The 21,067-nt window shown below is 37.5% G+C and overlaps 1 protein-coding gene across 1 annotated transcript in view; it reads left to right on the top strand.

Annotated features, from left to right (window-relative positions):
* Nucleotides 1–21,067, top strand: part of LOC149192782 (putative exonuclease domain-containing protein At3g15140) — a 184,920-nt gene that overhangs the window by 16,154 nt on the left and 147,699 nt on the right. Inside the window, exon 2 of the mRNA XM_089404714.1 lies at nt 6,357–6,559. Within this exon, the coding sequence (XP_089260840.1) occupies nt 6,357–6,559 (203 nt within the window). The remainder of the gene's footprint in view (nt 1–6,356; nt 6,560–21,067) is intronic.

The raw sequence follows: 21,067 nt of genomic DNA, 5'->3' as shown, positions 1-21,067 counted from the left end.
TATCTCATGAAGGTGTTAAGGTAGACCCTAGCAAAATTAAAGCCATTAAGGAATGGAAAATCCCCACATCCATAAAGCATTTGCGAGGATTTTTCGGGTTGACATGGTATTATCGCAAATTTGTTAAGGATTATGAGAGAATAGTAGCACCTCTAACAACATTATTGAAGAAAGATGCATTTTCATGGGACTCCAGAAGCAACAAAGGCCTTCGAACATCTTAAAGAGGCAATGTGCCAAGCACCGGTCTTAGCTACGCCGGACTTCACAAAAACCTTTATTGTGGAATGTGATGCTTCAAGAAATGGAATTGGTGCTGTTTTAATGCAAGATGAAAGACCCATTGCTTTCTAAAGTTGTCCAATCAAAGGACAATATTTACACAAAGCTAATTATGAGAAAGAAATGTTGGCAATATTACATGCACTTAAGAAATGGCAACCCTACCTAATGGGAAGACACTTCAAGGTAAAAACGGATCATGATAGTCTTAAATACTTTTTAAAACAAAGATTATCCTTTGAAGAGCAACAAAAATGGGTCACAAAGATGTCGGGTGATGACTTTGAAATCATCTACAAAAAAGGGAAGCAAAATGTTGTGGCAGATGCACTCTCAAGAAAGGATGAGGATGTGGAAGCATTGTTGTGCGCCATTTCTATTATCCAACCAAATTCGATAAACAAAGCAAGGGATGAATGAAATAATGACAAAGCAGGGTGGGAACTCATTCAAAAGTTGTAGAAGATCCCAATTCAAACAATATTTTCAGAACTTGACAAGGAAGGAAGAATCATATTGGAACCTGAAGCAGTCACAAAACCGAGAAATCGACAGCTACAAAATCGATCATTTTCAGAGTATCTCATCAAGTGGAAGAACTTACCCGCTAAAGATTCCACATGGAAGGTTGATAATTTTTTATAGAAGCATCCAAAACTACTCAATCGTTGAGGACAACACTTTCTGAAGGAGAGGGGCATGTTAGGTCCCTATACTACTAGTGTGACCCGTTATTGTTATTAGTTCAACCCCCTTATTATATTGTTGTGCCCATGTAGTACCCATATTGTTATTATTGTGCCCCATATAAACCCACTATTGTTATTGTTGTGTCCTTACATTATTATTGTTATGTTGGCTCTGATTATATTATGACCCCTTAGACTCCTATATATAGAAAGGAGGTCTTGTTATTTGTATCATCCAAGAATTGTTCATTTGTGTAAAGTAAGGAGGTTGCCCTCTCGAAGAGGCTTATTTTGAAGGCGTTTATTTATCTTTTCTATCTTTTTGTGAGCTGGTTTCATAACATTCATATATAAGTAAAACATCATGCTAATTAGAGTTTCGATCCCTCTCATCTTTCTTCTGCAGATTTCAGTCTCCTAGGATAGCTCTGTAATACTTCAGAAAAATCACTCGTGTGGCAGAGAACAATGAAGTTCAAACCTTCGCTATTTTTTCTTTTCTTCTTGTCATTGAATAGGATCTCCTCCAAGTTTCTAAGCCCTGTAGTTTTTTGGCCGGCTTAATTAATTGAAGAGAGCAAAAAAAAACAGATAAGTGGAATTTACTGTCTTGGAATGTTATTTACTTTATGTATGATTTCTATATGGCTTTGTATGATTGCACAGTGGCCTGATGTGAAGTAATGTTAGGTAGGTTACAATACTTAAGAGACTATGGAGGACTAAGGAAAATTCATATTCTGCTATATTGCGTGTGAAAAACTATGTTTGTGTAACAAGGTTAGTTCTGGTCTGGAACCAGGTTGGACCAGTTATCCTGGAACAATCCCTATTGTTTTATTTAAAATCCATATCTAAGGGTTAGTTCCAGGTCGGAGCCGACTTGGGCCAGCTTGCCTGGAACAATCCCTATTTGTTTAATTAAAAGAGGCCAGGACAGGGAATAATTCCCTTTTTAAATTCTAAGTAAATAAATACTATCAACTATTTGTAATTGAAGAATACAAATGAGGGGTAAAGAAGGAAAGGTCTAATATTAGTTCATTAAGAAATTCTATAATCACCATATGGGGACTAGTTCCTTCGATAGGAGAAGAGTTATAAATATAAAAACAAAACCATTCTATGGAAACCAGAGGAAAGATGTATACAAGAACTACCAATAACCTGTAATGGAATTACATTATTTTCCTTTAGAAACCTTTTAAAATTACAAACAAACGAAAAGGAAAAACTGGAATAATTCTTTGTGAGAACTTACAAATATTTAAATAGAAAATCTAACAGTAAGTGTGAAGACAAGAAATTTAGTATAAGACCGGTCGATTATCAACAGGTTGAGATATACCAAGGCAATACCGAAATTAACTTAGAATAAATAAGTGATGTCATGATCAGTTGCAGAGAAACAAGAGTAACCTCTCTACCACAGGCAACAACAGAAACTAAAACTAAACAAATTTGCAACTGTGTATAATTCCAGAGTGCTATAATAAGTGCTTAATGAATAATAAACAGTAAATGTGTTATGAATCCAAGAACGGGAATATTTTTTAACTGTTCAGTTGAAAGAGGGTTAGACCGAGCAGCCAATCCTTCTATTAACATATACTGTTCAACAGATGTGGAGCGAAATATCAAATAAAACTGTATAAAAGTCGCAAGGCTGTAAGCTGAGAGTGAATATAAATACAACGAGGGTCACAACTCGACTGTAGAACCCTAGGAATTATTAACCCCATGAATGATAAAACACTTCTAACAGAGCAAGCTAGGCCAAAAACCCTGACAGGGTTGATGCCATTAGGAATCTGTGACAATAGACAATATAGACTCAAAAGACTAGACACCAGGTCTAGGATGCCTAATACATGGTCTCACATGGTTTTTTACAAGGCTTTGACTTGTGACCTTGGGCTTACAATGGTGTTGAATGATCTGCTTGAAAAATCTATGTATCCCCACTAATAGAGGGGTAACACTGCCAACCCTCCATTTTGATCGTTCATGTCAAGCATTTTGATGCCACTACACCTTTCTCCTTTCGCTCAATTATATGTGGATTTGTTTCTTGAAAGATGTCATCTGCCAAGGCCCTCAAGTTTGAAAAAATCCTCTTATCTTTTTTTTTTTTTCTGTCCTTTGAGATCTGGTCTTTGGTATTTGCATCTAATTTTAGAACCAATTTTGTCTATTTTAGTTTGAGTTAATTTTCCTTAGTTCTATTAACAAAATTATGATTTATCATGCAGCGGGGCACGAGCCTCTTGTTTCTTTGTGCCTTCGCATCTTTTGTATAGGTTGTATCCCTGCTACTCAAATTTGCCAATTTTGGCAACTATAGACACACACCAACACCCCTTTATATTAAGTCTTCATCTATATATATCAACCTCCCATCTAGAGATTCAGTCTTACTATTGGCTTCATCGTTATTTTTTCACCCCTTGAAATTTTATTTTTCCTGGAAGGGAAAATGTTGGTATACTTTTTATAGTTTTTCCCTCCATATATCTGCAACCTTATTTTTCCTGGTAACTATGAACAAACAGATTTATGCCTCTCTTTAGATGGTTTTTATCTTTACTTGTATCTAGAGGGCGGAGTAAATATATGGTATAGGTTAATGACCCAAGTGCTTAAAGATCTTTTGAAACAATTATTTATTTATTTTTCACAATGTTATCCCTATGATCACTTGGTTATTGCATTTATTCTTGACTGAGTTCAAGCTTCTTCACTCACTGTTCATTAACCAGCATGAATGCTCTGTTCAGACTTGGTTCCCAAGGCTTGGTTTGTTTGGTTTATTTGCTTATGGTGCCAAGGCCAATCCCAGTTATGAATACAATTGCATTCTAATTCTGTTATTCCGGCAAAATATCACATTCTTCCATTTAAATATGGAATCCATCTCTCTATCAACTATACCTATGCCTATTCAGTATGTTCGTTCAAGTAGTTAACAAGATGCAAAGCACTTTGTTCTAGCCATTTCCATCACAGCAACCATGAGATATCAAATATAGATATATAATTTCTTATGGAGATGGCTGTAGGTAAAAACCACCATGGCAGCTTGGAGAACACACTGATGTGAGCGTCTTGGTGTTATCTGACTTGAATAGATCAGCGAGATGTATGGCTGTAGCTGCATTCTGATGGTTTTTGACTTGCACAGAGCGAAGAGAATGGATGTTGCTAGTATTCCCAAGCCTCAAAGAGTATACGATGCAAATATAGCTGTATCTAACAATCCACACAGCACAAAAGCTTGTTCCCTATGCCAACAACCAAGCAAATGAATTTTTTGACTCTGGATTCCACCCAACGATTCAAAAGAACAAAAAAAAGTGCTGTGGAGAATTGAATTGATAATTAAATGTGTGAAATCGAGCTATAGGTTGTTATCCAAGCTCAAGCAATTATCAAACCATTGAACAGAGGAAACTGGAAATGGGGCTGTAGCATATGTTACTACAGAGCAATTGATTACACCAATGATTAAATAAACAGTCAATTGAGTTATAGAAACCAATGTCACATGGTTCGGGCTCGATTTCGGGTTCGGCAATGATTAGGTTCGGTTTGAGTTCAAATTTTTTGATGAGGTTCATCATTAGGTTCGTCTATATATATATTTAAAATGAATTATAGGATAAAATAGTAAGAAATCAACATCAGTAAACATCAAGAATGCTATCACGGACATGGAAATTGCAAGGATAAATTACAAGCTTGAGTTGTGACACGAGGTTATGAGTTTTGATCTATGGATTGGAAAATGGTTATGAGGTTCACCGAACCTCATTTTTTTTTAAGGTTCGCCAAAATTCGAACTTCAAGGTTAAAGTTCGACTAACCTTGTGACATAGATGGAAACCGCCCATTGATCCAAGCATTGGAAATTTTGCTAGCAATGAAATTAATCTGATTTTTGTTATGTGGGAGTCAAAACCAATAGGATATGAGGCCATTGCATTTAATTATCATGCCAGCAGTCTGACAAATAGGCAATAGTGCTAAAGATGCATAAACAGTGATCCAATTCGTGGTAATTTGAGCTGTATAGTATAAGCCTATAAGGTGATTAAATAGAGCACCAGCAATGCTTCTACACCAATGGATGTAAGGGATGGTTAACACATACAGGACGAATCCAGAATAGAAACAAACAACCATACAATCAATTGTACAACATAGACACAGAGGCTACCCAGGAGAAAACCCCAAGTAAATATCAAAATGCGAGTGCCAAATATCTTGCTCAGTATTTATTTTTCAGCAATTCCAGAATTGCAATGGTGTTTGGCTCTCTGTAGCATTACAGATTACAAAATGAGAAATTTCTTCAGCAATCCTTCTCTTCTCTGCCAAAGAGCCCCCTTTCCAATGCTGTGCAAAAGTTTATAGGCAGAATTAGCTTTCTTGGTGCAGCTGGAAGGCCAGGCATCCCCTACTCTTCAGCTCCCTAACTCCAGCACCCTTCCTCTCCATTGCCCTTTTGTTTGCAGCATTTCAGTCAGAGTTCTGTTGTCATTTATTTTTATCTCTTCTTTTAATTTAGTTCCTTTTATGTTTTCATTGGCAATGCAGCACTTTTTTGGTGAGTAGTAGTGGATTAGACAAGCATGGGGCCATTCACTCTGTCAACTGCTTCCTCCTACCTCACCATCAACTTCATAGCCTTGAGCTTCACTTCCATAACCAATCATCTGGTTTGGCTGAGTTTTCTTCACTGAGCTGAGCCATGAAGTCCTTTTGATGTTTACTGCAAATCCATTTTTGGATCAGGGAAACCTTGCTTTGGTCTGTGTCTCTTTCTGATTGTTTCTGTGGTTTGTTTTGTAGATATATCCAGATCACAGAAACCTAATTAGGTTTATTTCAAGTTGAGTTTCTTTATTCATCAACATGACTTGAATGGTTTAGTGTTGTACTTGTTACATTGGTTGTGACCCAAAGTGTCTATATGTTGCTATTCCTATATGTGTGTTTAGGGCCTGTTGTCGACAAGGATGAATCCAGTTGGAGGTCTTGGCCCTTTATCACCTACATCGCTAAAATTAAGGCCTACATGTATCATCATGTCCATAAGGATTGCTTTGGACATGATTTTAGCTAATTCTTCTTTGTTACCTTTGTTTATGTGTTCACGTTTATTTCATTTTCCATCTACATTCTCAATTTCCTTATTACTGTGCTTACCATTCCATTTCTAACAGTTTTCTGATTACAACACATGCTGGTATCATGTTCCTTTCCTCAATTGAAATATATTAAAAAGAGTGAAGAAAATGTGAATGGCAAGACAGAGAGACTATGGGAGAAAGAGATGCAGAAGGTTAGGTGATAAAGTGAAGTTGTGGTTCTTTCTTGTGGCAGATGGATGACCCTGAGCACTTGGAGAAATTCAGTCACTGTTATTCCTCTCGACTTCAAGTGGGATCAGATGGTTTGAAGAATCTCCAGCCTCAGCAAGTTGATTATTTTTTAGTTCTTGACTTGGAAGGGAAAGTTGAAATTCTTGAGTTTCCAGTGGTGATGATCGATGCCCACTCTTTGGAGTTTGTTGATGCTTTCCACAGGTGCAAATCAATACTCTTAAAACCAAGCTAACATCAACCAAATTTCTTTGATGATCGATGCCACTCTTTGGAGTTTGTTGATGCTTTTCACAGGTGCAAATCAATACTATCTACATGCTTTCCACAGGTGCAAATCAATGCTAAGATCAGCAAAATTTCTTTTCGAAACTGTACTGTCCTGCACTACAAATAATCCATATTAGCGTAATTGGGGTATTGCACGCAGTTATATCTTTTATACTTATGGCATTTATAATAGGCCAATAATTACCAAGAAAAACCTTGCATTACCTTTAAATCATAGAAAGGACTTTATTTACAGGCATGTCATATCTATCTCCGTACTACTCTCAGTCTCTTCCATATTTGAATTTTAGCTTTCCTTTTTTCAAATATTAAATTTCAATGGTAGTCCAAACAAAACTTTTAACTCATCATACAATTTGTCTATTAGTCTGTTAAATTTCTAACCTTAGTGCTCGGTTTATTATTTCCTAGCAGATCAGATACTAAATAAAAACATAGCTAGAGTTTAAACTTACACATTCAGTGAAAGCAAATTAAATAAACCAATCTCAATCACATAAACACACAAATTTTCTGCCCAATCAACAGTGCTTCATTAAATCTTCAGAACCTACTTGCACTCTCTCAGTGCTTCATTAAATCTTCAGAACCTACTTGGACTCTCTTATTGGGAAAATGGCCCTTTGGGAAACAATAAACCTAGAGTTATCCAACTGATCAAGCCCTATATTTGTCGTTCAATGTTGCTTGGCTGATTTGGATCTGTCTCCCTCGTTGCTCCTTGCACCTTCCTCAGACGCAGCAAATTCAGGTTTTCTGCCTGCTCCAACAAATTCACATTTTGAATCTTACTAAAATGACAGATTTTCCATAAACAATTTATACCTTTATACAAGATTTCCTCCATGGTGCTGCTCCACACTCCTGTTGTCGTTCCTTCTTTTGCAAGTTCCATGATTGCTCCTCTGTAGTCCTGCATAGACTCTTCCAAAGTTTCTTGTACTTATAACGTGAAGTATCTCCAAGCCAGCTCTTATCCTCTTGACAGTTTTCATCAATGTTGCACGAAGCGGGAGCGAAGCGGAAGCGGGAGCGCGGAAGCGGAAGCGGGAGCGCGGAAGCGTCATTTTCCAAAAATCTAGGAAGCGAAGCGTCCGCGGAAGCGTCTGCTATATATATATATTTTTATATTTTTTTGCATTTATACTCAAAACAAACATCCCAAATACCAAATTAATTGTAGAAGACATGAAAACATGCATATTTTTGCATAAATCAAGATAGATATGGCATCCATGATTCCATTGTAGTTACTAGTATGTACAACAATCATCTATATTCTAGCTATTACAAACATACATCAAATTTTTAAGCATATTATAAAACATAAAACATTTAAGCATATTATAAAACATAAAACATAGAGCATATTATGATTTATCTAGCAAGTGAGCAACTGTCAACATTTGTCATGTCCAAAATTCAAATAATAATGTTTACAAAATATGTCACTTGGTCACCGCCAAGCCAAAAAGGTTCAAAATTCAAATTCACAAGTCTACAAGTCTAATGAGTAATCTATGACAAAAAGTAGTAGATTGTGAATATATCTACTAATCTCTCCTCCTTCCACCACGAATAGAACGTGTTGGCGGGCCTCCACGTGGTGGCAATGAAGAAGATGGTGCCTGTGTAAGTCGTGGCACTGAAACTGATGAAGAAGAACCCCCTGCTGTTGGTGTTGAACCATGGAACCTAGGAACCAAGGGACCAGATGGGGGTGGGGGTGGTGGCATATCAACACGGTCATCATCATCCTAGAATCGCTCAAAAAATTCATGCAAAAAAAAAAAACACTAGTTAACAAAAAAATTAAAAATATGAATTAGAGAAATGCTTTATAAGGGAAAATTGGAAAATTCATACCACAATGGACATACCTGGATAAGAGCATGCTCTAATTGCTCTAGTCGCAACACTCCATCCTCCAAATTGGGCTCCTCTGGATTCTTGTCCCAAATCAACAAGTCTTTATTAGACTTTGCATCTTCACAGTAATGGGACAACAATCGCAAGTTGTAATGAACATAAACCAAGCTCTCTGCCCGGTCTAAATTCAACCTGTTCCTTTTAACACTGTGGATGAAAGAATAAGAGCTCCAACACCTCTCTGCAGAAGAAGTGTTTACCACCTGTGATAGCACCCGCAATGCCAAACTCTGTAGAAGTGGAGTACCCCCTCCATGCATGTTCCACCACTCAAGAGCAGAAAAAGTCTCTCGATCTTGAATTGCATGCATGCTCCCAAATGGACCAGTGTTGAGCGTATAGTTGCTCACCTGTCTCCGTACCAATGCAGCCTCCTCCTCATCAGGGATTAATTTACTCAATGCAGCCATATATTTTTCGTGAACCTCTCTATCTTGGTGTGGTTTTTTCCTGCTTCCCCCCCAGGTGCTGGTGTTGAAAGCCATGATGGATGATAGTATTTAGGTGTCAAAACATATGCTAATGCATGCAATGGAATATTTAGCATTTCCCATCGGTTTTGCACCTCTACACGAATATAATTGTACAAGGTGGTATCTCTAGGCTCAACAATGTCTTTAATCTGCCCCAACATGCTATCCATTTGCTCATACACCTCCCCAATTACTGGTCGATCTGAATCTGCAAACTTGATCATGTAATAAATTGGTTTGGTGAATTGCAAAACATATTTAACCTGTGACCAAAAGTAACTGTCAAGAACAGTGTCCTTGACTGCATTAGCACCATCTGTGTCAGTGTTAATTTCATCCCATGTTTCAGCACACACCAGATTAGTTAAAGCTTGTCTCACCCTCACTAGCCGCCTAAAGGTGAGGTAATAACTAGCAAATCTTGTCTTTGCAATTTTAAGCAATTGCAACTTGGAGTAAGTGCCATAGAAGTAGTTTACCCTTGTATGCCCTGTGATGAATTTAATGAGCTGCTTCCCTTTCCTGTAAACCTCAGCAATCCACCCACAATCTTTGTGTTTCACAATATCATGCATCAAAAGGTTCAATGTGTGAACCAGGCACCCAGACCAAAAGATGTGTGGATGAGTACGCTCAATAATTTTTCCTGCTGCCTTACAATTTGCTGCATTATCTGTGATCACTTGAACCACATTATTCGGACCAACATCTTTGATTGATTTCAATAGGAGATCTGCAATGTTTTGTGCAGTTGCACTGATGGAGGAGGAGTCATGACATGCAATAAATACTGCACCACTAGAAGAAACACCAAGAACATTTATCAAATGTTGGTTTCTAATATTTGTCCACCCATCTGATACAATGGATACCCCAGAATCCACCCACTCATGTGTAAAACGTGTCAAAGCTCTTTGAACCTTAGCTTTTTCTCTTTCTAATAACATTGTTCTAGCTTTCTCATAGTTGGGGGCCTTGTATCCTTTTGGGGCTTCATTGATGGCCTTTACCATGTCATGCCAATAGGGAGAGCGAAGCACATTGAATGGTACACCGCAAGCACAAAGAAAACGGACTATCTTTCCATCCACATCATCCCTCCCAGCAACATTAAGGAAATCCCCTATTGTTCTTCTACCTCCAGAGGTTGCAGAAGTACCATGAGGAGATGGGCAACTACCAAATTTAGAGGTTGCACTTGATTCAGAATGAGTTTTTTGTTTCTTGTTTTTTTGTTGTGCAGCCATCTCTATTTGGATGTATTTTCTTCTTTCTTCAGTTGAAATGTTTGGGCAAATTTGTACCCCCACAGAACCTTTTTTTTCATCACTGTCCAGCACTCCACAAAGATGCCTCCTCAGACGGGTATATGAACCACAATATGGTTTTCCTCCATGACAACCATGAGGGCACACAAATTTGTAAGATCCACCACCCTTTCCCCCATCAAGTTTGGTCACATAGTTCCACAAGGGTGTTGATGTACCTTTCCCATCTTGTGCTTCAGTGTCCCCTTCAAGTTCATCCCCTTCCTCTTCAAACCCTTCCTCCTCATCATACATTGGGTCACTACTATTAGGACCAAGTTCATCCCCTTCCTCTTCCCTTCTATTCCTCACCCTTGCCATCATTAAAACCAAGAGTGGAATGATACATAGAAGCCAAAAGAACACCATCTTGGAATATGGATATAGGTGGTGGACAACCTGTAAATAAAGGAGCAAGTAGAAACAATGGGAAAGAGTAGGAGAGGGAGGAGAAAAATACAAATTTTTTTTCAAAAAAACAAGGGAGTTTGGGGTTTGAACTTACCTCTTTAGCTCTTGTAGATGAAGTCCTCCAAGCTCTTGCTCCAAGCTCCTCCTCCTTCTCCTAGCTCCTCATTCTTCACTCCTCCAAGCTCTCCTCTCTTCTCCTCTCCTTTCCTCTCTTCTCTTCTCCTCTCCTCTCTTCTCTTCTCCAACTCTCATAAACTCAAAGTGAGAAAATGAGGAATGAATGGGAGCTTTATGCTTTTCATTCCTCACCCTAAACTCACCCTAACCCACCCCCTCATTGCTAAGTTCAGTTAACTTAAAAAAAAAATTAAAAAAAATGAGACATTTTTCCTTGCCCGCGCGGTTTTTTCGGAAGCGCTCCGAAGCGCTCGTGAAGCGTACGCTTCCGGGCCCGAAGCGTGGCGCTTCGGAGGCCCGAAGCGTGGCGCTTCGGAGGCCCGAAGCGCCATCCGAAGCGCGCTTCGGGGCCCACGCTTCATAAAAACCAGGAAGCGCATTAAAAACTCGGAATCGCGCTTCGGGATTTTTGGAATCGCGCTTCCTGGAGCGCTTCCGGAACGCTTCCGTACGGGGCGCGATTCCGGCCTAGGATCCGGGGGGGGGGGCGCTTCCTGCAACGTTGGTTTTCATTACTTGCACTCGTTATATCTGCTGCATATCTTCCCAATGTTGTCTTCTCCACTAAAATGACAGAGTTATGAGTCTGTCCTTTCTTACATTCTTCACTACCTGCAAACACAAACCAGGCATTAATTTAAAAAACATGAGACTTTGGAGTCCCTTAGGTGCTTCCAACATCCTTTCTTTATGCAACACTAGAACCTTCAAGCCATTCATCAGATGTCCATCTGTTTCTTCCACTGTAACAACTTCTTCCTTGACATCTTCAGTATCTTTACACATGCTCATTTAAAAGCTTGTAAACCTCAGACACCTCTTCATAAAATAGAAACTTTTCTATTTCAAGCATCTTGTCCAAAAATAAAAACTTTTCTATCTCAAGCTTTTCTTCCGTAGCTACATTTACCCATGGCATATAGTCTCCACTTTGATTGCCTTTACAAGACAATTCTGTTTTCCTTTCTCTCTCAAGAGAATTCACATTCTGTTGTCTTCACATCTTTATAACAATACTTAGTGACTATTCTTCATCTCTGAATAGAACAAAGTTAATGTTCTGTCCATCATCTACAACAATTTCTGCATCCACATACCAATTATCAAATTTAAAATCAATAGGCCCGTTTAACCTCAATAAATGATTTTGCCATCATATTGATCCAGGAGGATATTGGTGGCCACCTGCCTATTCTACCTAGACCCCCCCAGTGAGTTTCATCTGTTTCTGTAATTGTAGCACAATTTACTATTTTTGGCAGTTTTTTCGGGTTCTGAACTTCCAAAGCCATTCTGAGGCCCTAAACGACGTTTTATTAGCAAAATTCCGATTGCTGTGGCAATTGCATCGGTCGATGTAGTCCTCGAAAAGATCTTTCCAACGAGGTATCATACACGTCAAACAGAGATAATATGACCAAGTTACGACCCCGGGAAGTTGGTTGCCCAACTAACCCCAACATGGCCCATAAACTCTTGGTGTTACATCTCCTCAAGTTAGGGTTTTGGTTGTTTAGAGTTTTTTCTTATTTTTCAATAATAAAAAGGCCCTTGAGCCTCATTGTAACTCAGTTCAGAGGCATGTAGCCGCCACATTTTTTCTCAGAGATAAGCTACCATCGCTCGAGCTATCTTATTTCCATTCTGTTTGTATGCATAGTTCAATGTTTTTCTATTAATGAAAGGGAGTGCTTTTCTGCTGCATCTCTGTGTTTATAATTATATCTGTAAGTTGTTGCATTCTTGTTTAAGTTCGGATCACATATGTTGATCCTCCAAACAATTTGTGAGACTCTCAAAAGTTCTCTTCTCATAAATTTCTTCTCCAAGGATTGATCCATGCTCTAGTTCACAATAGTGAACTTCCACATCACACTCAGTTGCTCTGAGTTCTTCCTTCAACTTGGCACACATCCTCTGCCTCAGCTTTACTTGCAATGAAGGCCGTATCTAGCTTGTTGTCGCCCAAAGTGTACACCTAAGGCGCAACGCTTAGAGTAGGGGCTGTCACCTTGATCCCTACTCACTCCGTTCTAGCTCTCTCCTGGACAAGCTAAGGGGGGTAGTCCCTAGGGGGAAATAGATGAGGAGCTTGTTGAGGATCAACAAACTTATGAGATACAAATGCATATCCCAACAACTTGGCTTAAATTTTATGGCCAGCAAAATTATCAAGCACAATTGATTAGATTCTTAAGATCTTGTAGTGAGAGATCAGTGCCTTCAATTTAGAAAGTGTTTGCACAACAAGGATTAATACACCAAGTTACCAGATAGACAATTGCTGCAAGGAAGAGTTAGATGCAAATGATGAGATAATGGAAAATAAGAGACAAGTGCCTTAATAACCAATGCTCAAATAAATTAAGAACTTGCACAATGATACTTCAAGCTAAAAGCAGTAAATTGTGAGAGGATGATTGCAAGATATTCTCTGTGGAACAATGACAAATTCTCTTAACGCCAATAGTGTTTTTATAGTGTTCCTTACTTAGACAGTTGAAATAAGCAACTAGCTCTTGAGGAAAACACCACTTATGAATGGTAAAAGAACACCAATTATGAATGGTAAATGAGATAATAAATCAAAGATGAAAACCATTTCTTAGATTAACCAATTGTGTCCAAATTTCAGAAAATGCAATTCAGGAAATTAGGCTAGGCTGCTTCAATTGACAGATGCTTCAATGCGAGCAATGTCAAAGCTACTTATCATCCAACTTATGAAGTATCACTTGAAGCAAAGCTCGTCCAATGATATGCCAATGAGTTACAATAATATATCTTGAATTATATTACTTGGTTAGAGTTATTTCACTTTGTTAAATAGCAATTAGGAAGAAGTGAAAGCAACTCAAAATAAATAAGTGACCTTAATATGCAGCAACCTAATAATGAATAATCAAATCCAGTCAATGAATGCAAATGAAATCTGAACCAACAAGGGAATTCAACCAGTGAGTCAGATGTGATGAATCTCAAGCCCCTAAAATTTGATATGGTCCCTTTCAAGTTTCAATAAACAAGCCTGAAACCTCTTTGAAGAATATCCTTTATTTATTTGCAGCATATTCAAACCCAAAAATAAGGGTTTTCCGCACCAAAAGATATGGCAGAAAAAGGAATGTAACTCTCCCAATTGATATCTCTAAGAGTGATAAATATCAGTTGTGTAACAAGCTGATATCCCTGCAAGAAGAAATTCAATCTCTATAATATCCTTACACCAGTGATCAAGCCTTTAACTTACTGCCTATACAGAAGTGAGTTGACAGACTTTGACTTCAAGTTACAATTTCCTCAATCCAAAACTCAGAAAACAACGATCAGTCTTTGCGATATGAAGGATTAAATCTTTAATGATAGATTCTCCAAAAAAAATTCTGGATTTTAAGTTCCAGGTGAAGGCTTGAAGTTTAATGAAACCCTTCCTGCAAATCAGAAGTTAGTTCTTAAATAATGGAAAGATTTCTGGCCTTAGAGGATGATTGTGACCACTGAAATTTCTGAATTTCAAGCCCTAGAAGATGTGAATATATATATATAAGAAGGACCTGAAGCTTCAGAGAATATGCTTGCCACAAATTCAGCCTCTTTAAGAAATTTCAGACCAGAGATGCAAATGCACTCACTTTGGGGTAGGAACAGTACTTTGATCCTCTTGGTTTGTTCTCTATTTTAGCTTTAAATCTTGTCAAATTTTAAAAGAGAATTTGTTGGGTTTTTTGAGTTTAAAGCCCAGCAAATACCTTGAAACAATTCTCCCTGTCTCCTTACTGCAAAATAATAATTTAATGAGGCAAGAAAATATGCAAAATAAACCTTGAATGCCTGCAGTCCGGGTCATAAACCTCACAGAAATCTGTGATTGGTCAATGAAATGCACAAGAAAATGTGCGGTTTCTTCAAAATGAGTCAAACCCTGAGCGAGAGAAATTTTAATGCCAAAATCCTTTCAAATACAGACTCAGACCCATGGCAATATTAAAGTGGATAGAATATCTGAGAAAACCCTTGCAGCCAATAATTCAGAAATTTAAAAGCAATTTCTTCCAAAGTTCTGTCTCCAAAATGCTTTGCGATGGATTAAGGTTCGTAGATTTTCTTAAGAGGACCTGTTCTCGACCTCAAGGCTGGGACTTTCTCCTCTATTCGGCTTCTTCAAAACTCAAATGGAGATATCTGCAAATAAAACTATTTTAAAACCCTACACTTTCTCATCTCAGTAAAAAAAGCCTCACGAATTTATAGAAAGAGATACAAGGATTTTAGAATATATTTACATAATTTACAAAGTCATAAAAGGGCAAAAAATATTTACAAGTATTATAGAATACTTACAAATAAAATATTTATGATTATTTAACTTTAACATAAACATTTACAAAATTATATTTACTAAACTTTAAAATAAAAATAAAAACCTAAGATTTTAAATATACAAGAAGGAATGGGTTAGTGAAATAATAGAAAATACAAGGTGAAAGGTTAGTATGTATAGATAAAAATTAGAGAAACTCTTTTCAAGTTTTGAACGTGGGATAAAAAAAAAAATTAAAATTAAAAGTTAAAAGTAATTAAAAAAAATTAAAACTACAAAATTAAAACTTAAATTAAATAAATATTTATGCTTTTGAAATCTAAAAATCCTTTACAAAATAGCAAAGGAAGGAGACGGCTGAAGCTTGGTGCGAACTGGTGTTCTCTGAAACTTTGCAAAGGGCTAGGTACGTATTCTCAAAACCACGCCCTGCATTTCTTTCAATCTTTAATAGTACTAAGGAAGAGGGGGGAGAGCTAGGCGCAGCAGAGGGAGGGAGAAGCGAGAGGGAATTGGAATTATTTCCTGCTACAAGCAGTCAGGAGGCAGAGGGTGGCAGGATGAGAAATGCTGAGGAAGAGTCTAGTAAGGCAGGGAATTGTGAAGACCAGGGTAAAGGCATGCCGGGATTCTGTACATGTAGCGAACAGGGGCAGCTTGAGGAGGTTAAACAAGCTGTCTGGGAGGCAGAGAAGACTACCGAGAACATTCACCAACCACATCTAGGGGGAGGAAAGCTTGGGAATAACCCAACCATTGGAAAAACGTGGAAGGGGGAGGGTAAGACTTGGGAGAGGGAAGCAAAGGAGACTGGAATAGAAGCAATTACGGAGAATCTAACATTTTTTGTTGGCCATGGTAATCAGGCGGCAGTAAAGAACAAAATGGCACGCCCAGGTCGAGGAAGGGGGCGTGGGGGTAGAGGCAGACATAACCAGACAGGCCGACATGAAACAAAGCCCTCCTCTCCAGCATCTCAGAGACGCAGTCGAAAAACCATGAGACATACTGTGCAAGAGGCGGAAAAGGCATACAGAGAAGGAACTGACGAGGACATTCGTAAGCTCATTCAAGAATTGGAGGCAAATGTAATGGAAGAAGATTCGGAACCTGAAATGGAAGAATGGGGAAACCTCATTCCTGACCCGGGCAACACTAGGGGACACATGACCTTATATAAGCAGGCCTTACATGTTTATTGGGTGCTGAAGTGTTTACTCGCCAAGGCGATGGAGCAGGTAGCAGGGGAAATGGCTGAGTTGGCCCAGGGTATGCCTAATATGAAGAGAGAAATGAAGAATCTCCAAATCACTATGCTCATGCAGGACAACAAGCTGGACGAAATCTAGCAACAGCTGAAGAAGATTGCTCCAGCAACGAGGGACGCAGAAGCACCTCCTGAGATTGTGGAAGATTAATCCTTTAGTTTAAGACAATGGCTTACCATGTTTGCTCCTTGAGGATAGTATTTCTTTTTCTTGTTAGTAGTTTTAATGACTGTCTGGAACCAGCTTAGTAGTTGCTGTTGTGAAGTTTATCTAGCATGGATTAGTAGACTTATTCTTTTTTGTTATTGGACGGCTTATAAAAACTTAAGGTGGCCAACAGATCTGGTTTCCCATTTGGGCGGGTTGAGGCCACCAAAACGCTGTATCTGGTATCACCTGTTTTTTATATAAATAGAGAAAGAAAGGTCCTACCGTAGCTTACAAAAAAAAATCATTTACAAAATAAATCTAAAAAAATATTGCAAGTAAGCTAAAAACCCCAAAACATAAAATTTAAAACAAAATCCAAAACCCCAAAGGTTAGGAAATCAAAATTATTCTACAAAGACTATACAATTAAATTACATATCTGAGGAGTATGAGTTTGACTCCGCTCCCAAATCTGTAGATTTCAGGCTCTTGCTAGCTAGATCTAACTATTTAGCACAAATTATAAAAGATAAATTTTTTAATGAAGTACTAGCTCAGAAACACCATGCAGAAAAATAGATCGTTAGATAATCTTGGAGTTTTAATCCAGAAGCCTCTCCAGATCTTAAGTGTCGGGAGTCGGCTAGTCCAACCGAGGACTTCCCTAGATGCCCAATATCTCTGAATAAAGATGACTTCTGCACACTTAGAATATAAACCGTCAAATTAATAGAGATATAAATTAACAATTAAATCTTCAAAGATTGGAGATACCTGCTAATCGAATAAAATCTTAATGCTATCTTAAAACCCAACAATTTAAGCAAGATATCTGTGCAATAAATTGATCTACAAGAGCCATTAACCAACACTTATAAATAAGATTAACAAAAAATTAAACACATGTTATCATAAAATACCGGAGAGGAACACTACCATCAAGTAAAACCTTAAAGAATTTTGCATTATATTCCAGAAATATTACAAGAGAGCTTCGAGAGCTTAATACATGATTCATAGATCGGACGAAAAATAGATTGACACTGACCTCTAATTTATAGATAAATTCTCTAACGACTAGTTTGTTTGATCCCCGTCAAAGTAATCTCGACCGTTGAAAAATATTTGATTATCTTTAAATCTCATCTGTTGAAGTTATTTATTTTTCGAGGAATTTCGAATTTTTCATTTAGTTCCTTTTTAATTAACTCAAAAATAATAATTTTGAGTTAATTACTTCAAAAAATTGACTTTAACTTAACCACCAAGGCCCAAGGGTCCAAAATTTCTTGATTTTTTCAATATACCCTTGGCCGTGGGCCTCCAAAAATTAATTTCTTTAATACCCACGAATTTTACTTTTGGGGAATTTAATTTACGTAGGACATAAAATTAATTAAATTTCTGGCTTCAAATTTTTAATTTAATTTGGTTAGAAAATTTAATTATTTGACTTATGAGGGGATTAATTATTTTTCCAACCCTCTAATATTTAGCCATGGTGTGTAATTATAAGGTACCATGCACAAAATATTTTTTACATCAAGATTTTACATTTTAATACATAAAGAGGGAAAACCCGTTCGTTATAGACCCCAAAAAATACCCATTTCTGCGACACAAAATATAATCCAGTAGACCAAGTGACTTGTAATAAAATAATCTAGCCAATTAGCTAGGATTATTTCCAAATCACTTTTACATAGACTCGATCTAAAACATTAGGACTCGCCTAAGATCTTAGCAACAAAATCCACTCTAGCTTTGGGGTAAGAGTGGAGGGAAAAACTCTGTCGATCATTTGTGTCTAGAGACACAGATGAATCAGTGAATCAAAAAACCTCCTAAAATGGAGATCGTCATCAAAACCATAGGTTTACCTAGGCTGTTACATACAGATGCGATCATACTGAGATTATTTACATTTTACATATGCAAAATGGGCTGACATATTCATAAAATTGTTGGCTGATGATGAACTTTGAATGGCACGGAAACTCGAACATGATGGATCCCTTTTGCGAAAAAAAGGGGTGTACTGCTATGGGGTCGTTGACATAGAGTGGTCAACACAACCATACCCCTGGTCTTGTAAAAAATGATTTAGTTTTTAGTTTTGGTCAAAGCATGTTCTTCATGCTTATATGAGTAAAAAAGAGTCAAAACAAATTATTTTGAGTCAAAGAAAATGTACTTGAGTCATGTGCCGTTTGGACATTTGTAAGAAAACGAATTTTGAATTTTTGTTGAGTCAAAGTCCACCAAAATGTACACTTTGGCCCTCCTTGGGAACAAGTTGGCCTGGGCTTCTAAGAGCCACCTATTCGACCTTTTGGATATATATATATATATATATATATATATATATATATATAGAGAGAGAGAGAGAGAGAGAGAGAGAGAGAGAGAGAGGACAATTTGATCACTTTGAAGGACACTCACGATCATCATACATATCTTCTGCACCTAATTAGTGGAGAAAATGATGAAGAAGAAGGAGACTATTTGTAGGATGAAGAAGAAGGAGAAGAACCAGATCTTTCTATGACTATTGCAGGCCCGAAAATTCAGGGACTAATTTTCAGAAAGACCAGTTTGACTTATGTTAAATTTTGACTTTGGAGATGACTTGGAGGAGGGTTGGACTTGGAGTTTTGTTGGTAGTTTTGAGTCTTGGTCTTGGTCTTGGATATCTCATTTTGATTTGATTCTATAAGAGAAGGGTTGTTTTTGGGTATTCCCCCTTGGTGGGTTTTACCTTGGCTTGGAGCCTAATTTCTGGTGTCTATTGTCTTTTGTGCACTATGATCTCTATCTTTTCGTTTTGAATGGTAATTGCTTGATGAGTAAGAAAGGAAAAATAAAGAGGAACACTAAATAACTTCACAAGTAATTATCATGCTAAGAAATTCTCCCTTGCATTGGAATTTCAAGATGGTATTAGAGCTATGGTGAAGGCAGAAGCACATTGAAGAAGCCCTAATCAGGACTAAGCAATATAAGAAGAAAAGAAGTAGTGGCAATGATTCGAACTATCCTAGACTATGATCTAAATCTCTATGGTGGCTTGATAACGGTCTGTATCCAAACCAATGTTGCAGGATCCGTCCCTCCCCCAAAAGATCAGGAGGCGGAACCGTGTCCCGTACAGATCTGCCACTGATCTTTCGACGGAACTGCAGATCCGAAAATCGGATGCCAATTTTTGGCGATTTGTGGAAAATCGGATCCGCGGGGGCTTGATCCGTAGTTCTGGCTACCCAATCTACGGACATGGAAATGATTGGCCACAAACCCATGGAGGTTCAAGCATGTATTTGCTGCGGATCCGATAGACGGTGGACATTTCACACGATTCTGCGGGGCTTTTTTGTTTTTTTTTGGAAATTTTGAACTATTATGTGAGGAACTATGCTTTCCAAACATTCTCCTTCATCTTTCATTTTCATCCTTTTATTTAAATTTTTAAGTTACCATGAATGACTCAGGATATTTGAGAGTGGTTCCAACCTCATCAGACTTCATATGGAGAAAATAGAATTACATATCCCATTCAAAATTTAGCAGACTTAACATTTTTAAGGATCAATGGGATTGTGGCGTTTCATTGGATTATATCATGTATGAGGGCATGTGATTGGCATTTAATCAAGAGCACCAAGCCCTATATGTACCCCAATGTTGGTGTTGTTGATTGTTGAACTCCTTTGTCATGGACTTAGCAAAAATGTACCCTTCACTCAAAGTCAAAATCATTGATTAGGCATGTTGAGCTTTCTCTACCATATTATAAGGCTTGGATTAGGCTATTTGATCAAAATTGGGCAATTTTGACTAATATCCTTTGAGAATCGAAGTAGAGGCAAAGGCGAGACAAGAGAAGAGGAATCTAGATTATAGATGGTTGATGCTGGAATAATTAATCATTGATGTACAATGGATGCCATATCTATCTTGATTTATATAAAAGTATGCATGTTTTCATGTCTTCTACAACTAATTTGGTATTTTGGATGGTTTTTTAATATAAATGCAAATATATATATATATATATATATATCTGTGAAAAATTGGTTACCTGATTCCTACTATAGCAACTAATGTTAATTCTTCTATTTGTTAATTCGATTAACCAATTTACTTGCTGTGTGCTACGAAAAATATCGAATTAAATACACTGCAACCTACACAAATAAAAACTGCGAAAACTAAATACAACACAAGAGAGAAATAAACATCACACACATCTACACAATTATTTTTGCACAAATGTCCCTGAAAAAATCCAATGCGGGAAAACCGGTGTTGTAGCTAAGGGTTTGTATTATTAAGCAATAGTTTCTAAACACAATCTTTGAATGCCTTGCTGGCTATCCAATATAGAG

The sequence above is a fragment of the Pinus tabuliformis genome, chromosome 2_2 (assembly GCF_031772625.1).
Source record: "Pinus tabuliformis cultivar Carrire ecotype Pingquan chromosome 2_2, CPIR1, whole genome shotgun sequence".
Classification (NCBI taxonomy): Eukaryota; Viridiplantae; Streptophyta; class Pinopsida; order Pinales; family Pinaceae; genus Pinus; species Pinus tabuliformis.
This window is presented reverse-complemented; position numbering and strand designations above follow the sequence as displayed.